General features: G+C 64.1%; 1 protein-coding gene across 2 annotated transcripts; it reads right to left on the minus strand.

The window, feature by feature from the left end:
* Positions 1 to 1,697: 1,697 nt before the first annotated feature.
* CAPNS1 (calpain small subunit 1) lies at positions 1,698 to 12,165 on the minus strand. 2 transcript variants are annotated; one of them, XM_088537636.1, is made up of 10 exons: positions 11,999 to 12,165; positions 10,495 to 10,528; positions 10,320 to 10,409; positions 8,603 to 8,660; positions 7,548 to 7,612; positions 7,338 to 7,406; positions 6,884 to 6,962; positions 5,239 to 5,355; positions 3,069 to 3,127; positions 1,698 to 1,726 (listed from the first exon to the last, which is right to left on the minus strand). In XM_088537636.1, exons 1-10 carry the CDS (start codon positions 12,163 to 12,165, stop codon positions 1,700 to 1,702), a joined length of 765 nt encoding a protein of 254 aa, XP_088393762.1. In that variant the 3' UTR covers positions 1,698 to 1,699. The 2 variants fall into 2 exon arrangements, with proteins under 2 accessions (XP_088393762.1, XP_088393763.1); XM_088537637.1 differs by lacking the exon at positions 5,239 to 5,355.
* Positions 12,166 to 14,198: the final 2,033 nt, after the last annotated feature.

Raw genomic sequence — 14,198 nt, forward strand, 5'->3', positions numbered from 1 at the left:
CAACACCCAACACCCGTCACCCAACACCCAGAACCTGCCCGTGGCGACAGGCACCCAACACCCGGCACCCAACACCCAGCATCCAACACCCAACACCCAGAACCTGCCCGTGGGGACAGGCACCCAACACCCGGCACCCAACACCTGGAACCTGCCTGCGGGGACAGGCACCCAACACCCGGCACCCAACACGCAGCACCCAACACCCAGAACCTGCCCGTGGCGACAGGCACCCAACACCCAACACCCGGAACCTGCCTGCGGGGACAGGCACCCAACACCCGGCACCCAACACCCAGCATCCAACACCCAACACCCGGAACCTGCCTGCGGGGACAGGCACCCAACACCCAGCACCCAACACCCAGCACCCAACACCCAACACCTGGAACCTGCCTGTGGGGACAGGCACCCAACACCCGGCACCCAACACCCAACACTCGGCACCCAACACCCAGGACCTGCCCGTGGCGACAGGCACCCAACACCCAGCACCCAACACCCAACACCCAGCACCCAACACCTGGAACCTGCCTGCGGGGACAGGCACCCAACACCCGGCACCCAACACCCAACACCCGGAATCTGCCCACGGGGACAGGCACCCAACACCCGGCACCCAACACCCGGAACCTGCCCGTGGCGACAGGCACCCAACACCCGGCACCCAACACCCGGAACCTGCCTGCGGGGACAGGCACCCAACACCCGGCACCCAACACCCAGAACCTGCCCGTGGCGACAGGCACCCAGCACCCAACACCCAGCACCCAGCACCCAACACCTGCCCGTGGGGACAGGCACCCCCTTGACACCCCCCAGTGTCACCAGGCACCCCCTGCCCCAGCACCCAAGGGACACCCCTTGGGGACACCCACCCACCCACCGGACACCCCCTCGTGGGCCCGGGACACCCACTGGGGTGCCCCCTATAGACCCTTATATGGGGAGGGACTTATATAGGGTCCCTATAGACCCTTCACCTACAGCCCCTTATGCTGCTCGTGGCCCCTATATCCCCCTATAGCACCCACCCACCTGCACCCCCCTCTGTTCCTTATATCTCCTATAGCACCCATACCCCTATGCTCCTTGTGCCCCCTATATCCCCCTATATCCCCCACATGTCTATGCCCCTTATAGCCCCCATATCCCCCTATAGCACCCACATGCCTATGCCCCTTATAGCCCCTTTATCCCCCTGTAGCGACCCACAGCCCCCTATAGCACCCATATGCCTGGGCCCCCTATAACTCCTTTATTACAGCACCCATAGCCCTATAGCATCCATACCCTTACAGCACCAGATAGCACCCCTAACCCTATGACCTCCTTATATCCCCTATAGCACCCATGTAGCCCCTATGCCACTTAGAACCCCTTTGCCCCCCCTATAGCGCTCATACCCCTATAGCCCCTATATTCCCCGTACCTCTCTATGCCACTCGGCCCCTTATATCCCCTATAGCCCCCGGACGCCTGGGCCCCCCCTTCAGAAACAACCACACGAGGTCGGGCGCAGGGTGGGGGGGTCAGGCAGCTTTAATGCAGATTTGGGGTGTCCTATAGGCGGGGTCAGTTTGAAGGTGCCGTATAGGGTGTCGCAGATGTGGGGTGCTCTATAGGGGGCTGCGGATGTGGGGTGCCCTATGGGGGGGTCACAGGCGTGGGGTGCCCCCTCCACGGTGCTGGGGGGGGGTCACGAGTACATGGTGAGTTGCAGCCACTGTAGAGAGAAACCAGGATCACCAAGGGGGCCTATAGGAACCCTATAGCACCCTATAGGACCCTATAGGAATAGGGTGTCTCCCTACAGTCACCCTATAGGGATCTGGGGTCACCTTATAGGGGGCATCGACCTCAGGGCATTTGGGGTGTTACAATGTGATAACCCCCCCAAATTATTTGAAGGGCCTCCTATGCATCAGGAGGTCCCTATAGGGACCCTATAGGGGCTCAGGGTTCCTCTTTAGTGATCTGAGGGACCTACAGGGCTCTGCAGGATCCTATGGGGATATAGGCAGTTCTATAGGGATTGGGATGCCCTGTAAGGATTTAGGGTGCTCTATAGGGATACAAGGAGCTCTATAGGGATAGGCGTGCCCTATAGGAACTGGGTTGCTCTATAGAGATACATGAAGGTCTATAGGGATTCCTCGTGCTCTATAGAGAGTGGGTGCTCTATAGGGCTGTTGGACATATCTATATATGCAGCCCTAGAAGGCTTTGCAGGTCCCATAAGGATTTTAGGGGTCCCTATAGGGATCTAGTCCTGCTCTATAGGGAGATGGATGCTCCATAGGGATCTATTTAAAGGTCCCTAAAGGGATTTGGGGTTGCTCTATAGCGATTTGGGGTTACCTTATAGGGACTGGAGGTCCCTGTTAGGATTGAGAGAATCCCATAGGGATGAGGGGGCCCTACAGAGATTTAAGGAACCCTATAGGGATTTAAGGGACCCTACAGGGACTAGGGGACCCTGTAGGGTTTTAGGGAGCCCTCCATGGACAAGGGGATCCTATAAGGATGACAAGACCCTATACCTATACCTATAAGTATGAGGAGATCTTCTAGGGACTAGCGGATCCTCTAGGGATTTAGGGGACTCCATAGGGACTAGGGGACCCTCTAGGGATTTAGGGGACCCTACAGGAACTGGGAGACCCTGTAGGGATTTAGGGGACCCTATAGGGATTTAGGGGACCCTATAGGGATTTAGGGCAGCCTCTAGGGACTAGGGGATCCTATAGTGACTGGGGGACCCTCTAGGGATTTAGGGGACCCTATAGGGACTAGGGGACCATACAGGGATTAAGGGCAGCCTCGAGGGACTAGGGGACCCTCTAGGGATTTAGGGGACCCCATAGGGACTAGGGGACCCTATAGGGATTTAGGAGACCCTATAGGGATTTAGGGCAGCCTCTAGGGACTAGGGGACCCTCTAGGGATCTGGGGGACCCCATAGGGACTGGGGGACCCTCTAGGGATTTAGGGGGACCCTCTAGGGATTTAGGGGACCCTATAGGGACTAGGGGGCCCTATAGGGATATAGGGCAGCCCGGCCCCACCTCCTGGAGGCTCACGCGGATCTGCCCGGTCCCGTCGTGGTCCAGGGACTTGAAGGCACCTGGGGACACCGACAGGGTCGGGGGGGGGACAGGGACAGGGTCCCCAACGTCCCAGGGGGTCCCCAAAGCCCCAGGACCCCCAAGGACCCTGGGGGGGGGAGGGAGTCCCCCAAACTGGCATCACCCCCCGTTTTGGTGGTCCCCAAGTGACCCCAGTACTGGAGGGGGGGGGGGTCCCCCCACCCATAGGTGTCCCCCCCCCACCCATAGGTGCCCCCTCCCGCTATCACCCTACACCCCTATGGAACCCCCCAACCTTGGGGGGGGGTCTCCCCTATCTCATGGGTCCCCAAGTGCCCCAGCTCAGGGGGTGCCCCCCACCCATGGGTGCCCCCCCCCATGTGACCCTACACCCATGGGTGCCCCCGACCCCAGAGGTCTCCCCTCCCCCCGCTCATGGGTCCCTCCTGTCCCCAAGTGTCCCCAATACGGGGGTCCCACCTGTCCCCAAGTGCCCCCATCCCAGGGGCCATCTCCCCGTCTCCACCATGGGTGCCCCCCCACCCATGGGTGCTCCCCCCACTCATAGGTGCCCCCTCCCCAGCTATGGGTGCCCCCCCACCAGGGATCTCCCGGGGGTCCCGCCTGTCCCCAAGTGTCCCCATCCCAGTGTCGCCCCCTAACCCATGGGCGCCCCCCCCCCCAACCCGTGGGTGTCCCCCCATCCCAGGGCCCGTCCCTGTCACCCACGGGTGCCCCCCCCACCCATGGGCACCTCCCCCCCCCCCGTGGGCCCTCCCCTGCCACGGGTGCTCCCCCCACCCACGGGTGCTCCCCCCACCCGTGGGCGACCCCCACCCATAGGCACCCCCCCTCCACATGTGGGTGCCCGCCCCCACCCACGGTTGCCCCCCCCCCGTGGGTGCCCCTCCACCCATGGGCACCCCCCCCCCACACATGTGGGTGCCCCCCCCCCACTCACGGGTGCTGCCCCCACCCATGGGTGCCCCTCCACCCACGGGTGCTCCCCCCACCCGTGGGCGCCCCCCACCCGTGGGTGCCCCCCACCCATGGGCGCCCCCTCCACCCATGGGTGCCCCCCCCACCCGTGGGTGTCCCCCCACCCATGGGTGCCCCCCTCCACCCATGGGTGCCCCCCCCCACCCGTGGGCGCCCCCCACCCATGGGTGCCCCTCCACCCATGGGCACCCCCCCCCCACACATGTGGGTGCCCCCCCCACCCACGGGTGCTCCCCCCACCCATGGGTGCCCCTCCACCCACGGGTGCTCCCCCCACCCGTGGGCGCCCCCCACCCGTGGGTGCCCCCCACCCACGGTTGCCCCCCACCCGTGGGTGCCCCTCCACCCATGGGCACCCCCCCCACACACACACGTGGGTGCCCCCCCCACCCACGGGTGCTCCCCCCACCCATGGCTGCCCCTCCACCCACGGGTGCTCCCCCCACCCGTGGGCGCCCCCCACCCGTGGGTGACCCCCCACCCACGGTTGCCCCCCACCCGTGGGTGCCCCTCCACCCATGGGCACCCCCCCACCCACACGTGGGTGCCCCCCCCCACCCACGGGTGCTGCCCCCCACCCATGGGTGCCCCTCCACCCACGGGTGCTCCCCCCCACCCGTGGGTGCTCCCCCCACCCATGGGCGCCCGCCACCCATGGGTGCCCCCTCCCCATCCGCGGGCACCCCCCCCCACACCCATGGGTGCCCCCTCCACCCATGGGTGCCCCCCCCCACCCATGGGTGCCCCCTCCCCACCCGCGGGCACCCCCCCCCCTGACACCCGTGGGTGTCCCCCCACCCATGGGTGCCCCCTCCACCCATGGGTGCCCCCCCCACCCGTGGGTGCTCCCCCCTGCCGTGGGTGCCCCCTCCACCCATAGGTGCCCCCCCCACCCGTGGATGTCCCCCCACCCATGGGTGCCCCCTCCACCCATGGGTGCTCCCCCCCACCCGTGGATGCCCCCCCCACCCGTGGGCATCCCCCACCCGTGGGCACCCCCTGTCCCCAAGTGTCCCCATCCCAGGGCCGCCCCCCCTCCCCCCACCCCAGGCCCCCATCCCCCATGGGTGCCCCCTCCCCACCCGTGGGTGCCCCCTCCACCCGTGGGTGCCCCCCCCCCCGTGGGTACCCCCCACCCGTGGGTGCTCACGGAACATGGCGTCCAGGCGCACGAGGCAGCTGATGAAGTTGTCGAAGTCGAGGCTGCCGCCCTCGTCCCCGTAGCGCCGGGTCAGCACGGCCCAGAGCGGCGCCGGCAGCGCGAAGCCTCGGGAAGGGGGGGGGCGGCGATCGGGACCCCCCCCCCCCGAAATCCAGGGACACCCCCCGGCACCCACTGAACGGGGAGCCCCCCTGCCAGGGAACCCCGAGGACCCCCAGGACCCCCCAATGCCTCCAGGAACCCCCAGGACCCCCAGGAATCCCCAACAACCCAGGACCCCCCCAGGACCCCCCCAATGCCCCCAGGAACACCCCCAGGACCCCCCAATACCCCAGGACCCCCCATTCCTCCAGGAACCCCCAAGACCCCCCCAGGACCCCCCAATGCCCCCAGGACCCCCCAATACCCCCAGGACCCCCCATTCCTGCAGGAACCCCCAAGACCCCCCCAGGACCTCTCAATGCCCCCAAGACCCCCCCCCCAGGACCCCCCCAGGACCCCCCAATGCCCCCAGGACCCCCCAGGACCCTCTAATCCACCCAGGACCCCCCAATACCCCCCCGACCCCCCCCATTTCCCCAGGACCCCCAAACACCCCCCCAGGGCCCCTCAATGCCCCCAAGACCCCCCCAGGACCCTCTAATCCACCCAGGACCCCCCAAAACCCCCAGGACCCCCCCAGGACCCTCCAATGCCCCCAGGACCCCCCAGGACCCCCATGATCCCCCCCAGGATGCCCCAGTAAACCCAGGACCCCCCCCAAGGACACCCCAAGGACCCCCCAATAGCCCCCCCAATCGCCCCAGGACCCCCCAATACCCCCAGGACCCCCAGGACCCTTCAATGCCCCCAAGACACCCCCAGGACCCTCTAATCCACCCAGGACCCCCCAGGACCCCCCCAATGCCCCCAATACACCCCAATACTCCCAGGACCCCCCCCCCAGGACCCCCCTATCACCCCAGGACCCCCCAACACCCCAATACCCCCCCAAGGGCCCCCCCCAAGGATCTCCCCAATACCCCCAGGAACCCCAATACCCCCAGGACCTCCCAGGACCCCCCCAAGACCCCATTAACCCAAGGTCCCCCCCAAGACCCTGCAAATCTCCCCAGAACACCCCCCAGGGCACCCCAAGTTCCCCCCAGGACCCCTAAAATACCCCCCTGGACCCCCCAACTCCCCCCATTAACCCAATACCCCCCAAATTCCCCCTGTACCCCCCAACTCCCCCCATTAACCCAATACCCCCCAGGGCCCCCCAAAATCCTCCCTGTACCCCCCAAATCCTCCCATTAACCCAATACCCCCCAGGCCCCCCCCAAATCCCCCCGTACCCCCCAATCCTCCCATTAACCCAATACCCCCCAGGCCCCCCCCAAATCCCGCCGTACCCCCCAAATCCCCCGATTAATCCAATACCCCCCAGGGCCCCCCCAAATCACCCTTGCAACCCCAAATCCCCCCAGCACCCCCCAAAAAACTCCTAGAGACCCCAACCCCCCCATCCCCACAACCCCCAAATGCCTTTACCTCCCCCCTCCAACTGCCCCCCCAAATTTGCCCCCCTGCCCCCCCAAATTTGCCCCCTGCCCCCCAAATTTGCCCCCCCCCAATATTTGCCCCCCGCTACCTGCAGCCTGGAAGGCCCCGGGCAGCTCCTGGGGGCCGATGGTGCCGGAGCGGTCGGTGTCGAACTGCTTGTAGATGCACTTGGGGGGGGGACCCCAAAATTAGGGGGGGGACACCAAGGTCAGGGCCCCCCCCAGCACCCCAGGGTGCCCCCAGCACCCTGGGGTGCCCCTGAACCCCCCCCCGAGGGCTCCACATCACCCCCCCCCCAATTCCCTCCCATTTGAAAGGGTCCCCCCACACCCCAATTTTGGGGGTCCCCTCCAGGAATTGGGGTCCGGGGGGGGGTTCCCACCTTGTCACCCCCCTTTGCCACAAAAAGACTCCCAAAACCCCCATTTCTCCCCCCAAATCCCCCCATTCCCTCCCCATTTCCCTAAGGATTTTCCAAATTTCCCCCCCCCCCAGGATTTTTTTTGGGGTGTCCCTAAATTTTGGGGTGTCCCCCCCCTCACCTGCCACTTCTTGATGTTATTCCACAGATACTTGAACTCCTCAAAGCCCAATTTTCCCGTCGTGTCGCTCTTTTGGGGGGTTAAGGTTAATTTTTGTGGGGAAAAATGTTATTTTTGGGGGGGAAAAAGCCCCCAGGATCAAGGGGACCCCCAAATCTTCCCGTTTTGTCCCCAAAAATCTATCCCTTATAATAAAAAAATTAAGGATACATCCATGACAGCCACCATGCTGCGACACGTGTCGATGCCGAAACCGTCCGTCTTCAGGTCGGGATCTTTTGGGGTGATTTGTTGAATTTGGGGATTTTTATTAAAATTTGCATAAATTTTAAATTTGATGATAAGTTTTTTTAGTGATAAGTTTTTTTAGTGATAATTTTCTTTGGGGGGTATTGGACATTTTAGTGATTCTTTCCCCCCCGCCAAATTATAAACGAGCCCAAATGGCATCTCCGAGGGGATTCTCTAGTGGCTACTGTAGGGTTGTGCCCCCCTCATCCCAAAAAAAGCTCTTGGGGGATGGGGAATATTTGGGGGGGGGCATTAGCAAACGACCCCCCCCCAGTGTCCTTTGCCCCCCCGGTGTCCTTTGCCCCCCCCCCCATATCCCTATAGGTTTATGGGGATTCTCTAGTGGCTACTATAGGGTTGTGCATTTCCCTCCTCCCACCCCAAAAAACACTCTTGGGGTGTGAGGGGGCAAATATGGGGGAGGAATTAGCAAATGACCCCCCCAGTGTCCTTTGCCCCCCCAATATCCCTATAGGTTTGTGGGGATTCTCTAGTGGCTACTATAGGGTTGTGCATCCCTCCCCCCCCCAAAAAAAAAAAAACAACCCTCTTGGGGTGAGTGGGGGAGCAAATCTGGGGTGGGAGGGCTTTAGCAAATGACCCCCCCGGTGTCCTTTGCCCCCCCCCAATATCCCTATAGGTTCGTGGGGATTCTCTAGTGGCTACTATAGGGTTGTGCATCCCCCCCATCCCCCAAAAAACCCCTCTTGCGGGGGGGGCACCTGGGGGGGGCATTAGCAAATGATCCCCCCAGTGTCTTTTGCCCCCCCGCAGTGTCCTTTGCCCCCCAATATCCCTATAGGTTTGTGGGGATTCTCTAGTGGCTACTATAGGGTTGTGCATCCCCCATCCCTCTGGATTCCCTCCTTCCCCCTGGATATTTTAATGTCAGGTTGTGGGGGGGGGGTCCCAGTTCCGCCCCCCACCGCAGCCCCCCTCCCTCGCCATGGGGACAGGGGGGAGGTGACACTTACGGCGGGTGACCACCTTGTTGAGGATGTTCATGAGCTCCGTGGGGGACACTTCCATGTCCTGCGGGAACACCAGGAATCACCGGGGGGCACCCTGACCCCCACCCTGGGGTGAGGGGAGATCCATAGGGATCCGCTTGGGGGGGGATCCGCTGTGATCCAGGAGGATCGGAGGGATTCCAAGAGCACCGGGAGGACCCAGAAGGGTCTAAAGAGCCAGAGGGATCTAGGGGGATCCAGAGGGATCTAGGGAGATCCAGAGGGATCCTGGGGAGCTCAGTGGGATTGTGGGGATCCAGAGGGATCTGGGGGGATCCAGAGGGATCTGGGGGGATCCTGGGGAGCCCAGTGCGATCTAGGGGAGCCCAGCGGGATTGTGGGGCTCCAGAAAGATCTGGGGGGCTCCAAAGGGATCTGGGGGGATCCAGAGGGATCCTGGGGATCCCAGTGGGATCTAGGGGAGCCCAGAGGGATCAGGGGGAACCAGAGGGATCTAGGGGGATCCAGAGGGATCTGGGGAGATCCAGAAGGATCCTGGGGATCCCAGGGGGCTCCCAAGAGCACCAGGCAGACCTAGGAGGGTCTAAAGAGCCAGAGGGATCCAGGGGGATCCAGAGGGAACTGGGGGTATCCGAGGGGATCCTAGGGAGCCTAGTGGGATCTAAGGGAGCCCGATGGGATTGCGGGGATCCAGAGGGATCTGGGGAGATCCAGAGGGATCCTGGGAAGTCCAGTGGGATTGTGGGGATCCAGAGGGATCTAGGGGGATCCAGAGGGATCCTGGGGAGTTCAGTGGGATTGTGGGGATCCAGGGGGATCCAGGGGGATCCAGAGGGATCTGGGGGGATCCTGAGGATCCCAGTGGGATCTAGGGGGGCCCAAAGGAATCAGGAGGAACCAGAGGGATCTAAGGGGGTCCAGAGGGATCCTGGGGAGCCCAGTGGGATTGCAGGGATCCAGAGGGATCTGGGGGGATCCAGTGGGATCCTGGGGAGCCCAGTGGGATCTGGGGAGATCCAGAAGGACCCAGGAGGACCACAGGACTCCCAAGAGCACCAGGCGGACCTAGGAGGGTCTGAGAGCCAGAGGGATCCGGGGAGATCCAGAGGGATCCTGGGGATCCCAGTGGGATCTAGGGGAGCCCAGAGGAATCAGGAGGAACCAGAGGGATCTGGGGGGATCCTGGGGATCCCAGTGGGATCTAGAGGGGCCCAGAGGGATCAGGAGGAACCAGAGGGATCTGCGGGGATCCTGGGGATCCCAGTGGGATCTAGCGGAGCCCAGAGGGATCAGAGGAACCAGAGGGATCTGGCGGGATCCTGGGGATCCCAGTGGGATCTAGCAGAGCCCAGAGGGATCAGGAGGAACCAAAGGGATCAAGGGGGATCCAGCGGGATCCAACGGGATCCGGGGTGGGGAGGGAGCCTGGAAAAGACCAGGGAGGTGGGGGCTGGGGGGGGGGACAGAGGGATCCCAGGGGCCAGGGGAGATCCCGGAGGATCCCGGCACATCCGGGGGTTCCCAGGTGCTGGGGGGGATCCCAGGGGATCCAGGGGGATCCGGGCAGGTCTGGGGGGATCCCAGGGGCTGGAAGGATCCCAGAGGATCCAGGGAGATCCGGGGGGATCCCAGGTGCTGGGGGGGATCCCAGGGGATCCAGGGGGATCCCAGGGGCCGGGGGGGATCCCGGCAGATCCGGGCGGATCCCGGGAGCACTCACGTCGCCGGCGAGCTGCTGGAAAAGCCGTCGGAATTGCCGGACCTCCTCGCTCTCGTTGGCGTCCACGGTGGAGATGTGGGTGCGGGGGGGCTGTCGGGGGGGCAGGGTGTCACTTAGGGGCGTCCCCGGGGTGTCCCCAAGGGGGACAGGGGACACGGGGGGGGGGGTCACTCACCGGTGGCTCCGGGTTATACTGGGCGGCCGCTTCGCTGGGGACAGGGACGGGGAAGGGGGGGGGGTCAGAGCACCCTGGTGTCCACCCCCATGTCCCCACCCCCGCCATGTGTCCCCACTGTCCCCCCATGTCCCCACATCCGTCCCATGTCCCCAGCCCCATGTCCCCCATGTCCCTGTGTCACCCTCATGTCCCCAGTCCCATGTCCCCAAGTCCCCCCATGTCCCCAAACCCACGTCCCCCATGTCCCCAAGGCCCCCCTCTCCATGTCCCCAATCCCATGTTGCCAATTCCACATCCCCGCCATGTCCCCATGTCCCCAATCCCATGTCCCCCACATTCCCCCCACATCCCCACGTCCCTGCCATGTCCCCATGTCCCCCCATGTCCCCAGTCCCATGTCCCCACATCCCCCCCATGTCCCTCCATGTCCCCAATCCCATGTCCCTGTGTCCCCTACATGTTCCTCATGTCCCCAATCCCATGTCCCCAATTCCATGTCCCCACATCCCCCCATGTCCCCCATGTCCCCAGTCCCATGTCCCCAATCCCATGTCCCCATGTCCCCAATCCCATGTCCCCACATCCCCCCCATGTCCCCAATCCCATGTTCCTGTGCCCCCCTCATGTCCCCCATGTCCCTAATCCCATGTCCCCAATCCCATGTCCCCATGTCCCCCCCATGTCCCCAATCCCATGTTCCTGTGCCCCCCTCATGTCCCCCATGTCCCTAATCCCATGTCCCCAATCCCATGTCCCCATGTCCCCCCCATGTCCCCAATCCCATGTCTCTGTGTCCCCCCCATGTCCCCCATGTCCCCAATCCCATGTCCTCAATCCCATGTCTCTGTGTCCCCCCCCATGTCCCTCATGTCCCCCATGTCCCCAATCCCATGTCCCCAATCTCAAATCTCCCTCATATCCCCCATGTCCCCAATCCCATGTCCCCAATCCCACGTCTACCTCATGTCCCCCATGTCCCCACGTCCCCCCCATGTCCCCATGTCCCCAATCCCATGTCCCCATGTCCCCCCCATGTCCCCCATGTCCCCACGTCCCCCCCATGTCCCCAATCCCATGTCCCCAATCCCACGTCTCCCCCATGTCCCCCATGTCCCCAATCCCATGTCCCCACATACCCCCCCATCCCTCCCACATCTCCCCATGTCCCCCCATGTCCCCAATCCCATGTCCCCCATGACCCCCCATGTCCCCAATCCCATGTCCCCACATCCCCCCATCCCTCCCATGTCCCCCCATGTCCCCCATGTCCCCAATCCCATGTGCCCATGTCCCCTCCATGTCCCCCATGTCCCCAATCCCATGTCCCCACATCCCCCCATCCCTCCCATGTCCCCTCCATGTCCCCCATGTCCCCAATCCCATGTCCCCAATCCCATGTCCCCATGTCCCCAATCCCATGTCTCCCTCATGTCCCCCATGTCCCCACGTCCCCCCCATGTCCCCAATCCCCTGTCCCCACGTCCCCTCGCCCCCCCCTCACCTGATGGCGCTGATGACCCCCCCCAGGATGCCCATGGCGCCGCCGCCCCCCCCCGCGGGGCCCCCCCCGCCGCCCCCCCCGCTCAGCAGCCCCCCCAGCACGGAGCCGATATTCCCGGGAAGGCCGCCCCCCCCGCCCCCCCCCAGGAAGTTCTTCACCAGGAACATGGTGCTGTGGGGGGGGGGGCACCGGGAGCGCCGGGAATGCCGCGGGGGGGGGCACCGGGAATGCCGGGAATGCCGCGGGGGGGGGCACTGGGAATGCCGCGGGGGGCACCGGGAATGCCGGGGGGGCACTGGGAATGCCACGGGGGGCACCGGGAACGCCGCTGGGGGCACCGGGAATGCCGGGAATGCTGCGGGGGGCACCGGGAATTCCGCGGGGGGCACTGGGAGCACCGGCTGCAAGGAAAGAGCACAGCATTAATGCAACCCTATAGGCGCCCCCGGACCCTATAGATCCACCCCCCGGGCCCTATAGGGCCCTCCCGGGTCATAATTCCACCCCCCCCATATGTACCCCCATATATACCCCTCCCCCTATATACCCCCCCCGCATATATATCCGCTATGGTATATAGAAACGTATAGACAGATATATACAGCCCCTACAGTATATGGGACTATGGTATATAAGGCCATGATATATACAGCTATGGTATATAGCTTATACAAATACCTATATGCATCCCCTATAGTACACAGACGTATGGTATATAACACTATGATATATACGACTATGGTATATAGAATTATATAGACAGGTGTATATGCTCCCTATAGTATACAGAACTATGCTATATGGGACTATGATATATGGGACTATAACATATACAATTACATAGATAAGTACTTATACCACCTATAGTATATAAGACTACGGTACATAAAACTATGATATATAGGATTACTCTACATAGGAATACACCATAAAGAAATATACCATATATCTATGGTATATAGGAATATGCCATAACCCTATATACCATAACCCTCCTGCAGACCCTATAGAGCACTCAACACCCCCCTCCCCTTGAGCCCAAGCTCTATAGATGCCTTCAGGCCCTATAGGCCCCCCCTTTGAGCTCTATAGGCCACCTCTTCACCCCTATAGAAGGTGCTTGCTGGCCAATACTGGCCCCTATGGGTCCCCCAGGGCCTGTGGATCTCTCCACTCCCTATGGACCCTATGGATCCCCCAGGCTCTATAGATTCCCCCAGACCTTGCAGAACTGTCCCAGGTCCTATGGACCCCCCCACCTCGGGTCCTATGGATCCCCTAGACCCTATGGATCTCCCAGGCCCTATAGATCCCCCCGGGGCCTATGGATCCGCCTCCTCCCGGACCCTATGGATCCGCCCCGCACCCTATGGCGCCCGGATCCCTTGGAGGGGATCCCGGCTCCAAGGGGGATCCCGCGCTCCGAGGGGCCCAGGCGTCCGGGAAGGGCGGGGCGGGGCTGAGTCACGGCCCGGGGAGCGGATCCAGGAAGGGACCGGGGGGAGGATCGGGGGGTCCCGGGGGATCCCCGGGGGTTACGGGGGGACGGACGGGGGATCCCGGTGGTCCCGGCGCGGGGATCCGGGGGTCCCGGGACGGGGGGTTCAGGGGATCCCAGGGGGGAGGATCGGGGATCCCGGGAGATCCCGGGGGGACGGACGGGGGATCCCGGGGGGTCCCGGCGCGGGGATCCGGGGGTCCCGGGACGGGGGATCCCGGCGGGTCCCGGTGGTCTCGGTGCGGGGATTGGCGGATCCCGGGGATCCCGGGGCGTTCAGGGGATCCCAGGGGATCCCGGTGGAGAGGATCGGGGGTCCCGGGGGGTCCCGGGGGTCTCGGTGCAGGGATCGAGGGATCCCGGGGGTCTCGGTGCGGGGATCGGGGGATCCCGGGGCGGGTCCTGGCGCGGGGGAACGGGAGGTCCCGGGGGGGGGATCGGGGGATCCCGGGGTCGGATCGGGGGTCCCGGGGGTCGGATCGGGGGTCCCGGGGCTCCCGGGGGCGGTTCCCGGCGCTCCCGGTACCTCGCGCCGCTCCCGCTCCGTCACTTTCCGCTTTCCGCCCGGCCGCTGCTGCGGGCTCCGCCCCGGGGCCCAGGCGTCCGGGAGGGGCGGGGCCCGGCGGCGGGGGCGGGGCCCGGAAGACGGGGGCGGGGCTTGCGGTGACCGCGGCGGGGCGGTGGCGGGGGGGGCGTGGCCTG

Source organism: Tinamus guttatus, unplaced genomic scaffold (genome assembly GCF_059628265.1).
Source record: "Tinamus guttatus ecotype Peru unplaced genomic scaffold, ASM5962826v1 Tinamus_guttatus_pri_ptg000827l, whole genome shotgun sequence".
Lineage (NCBI taxonomy): Eukaryota > Metazoa > Chordata > Aves > Tinamiformes > Tinamidae > Tinamus > Tinamus guttatus.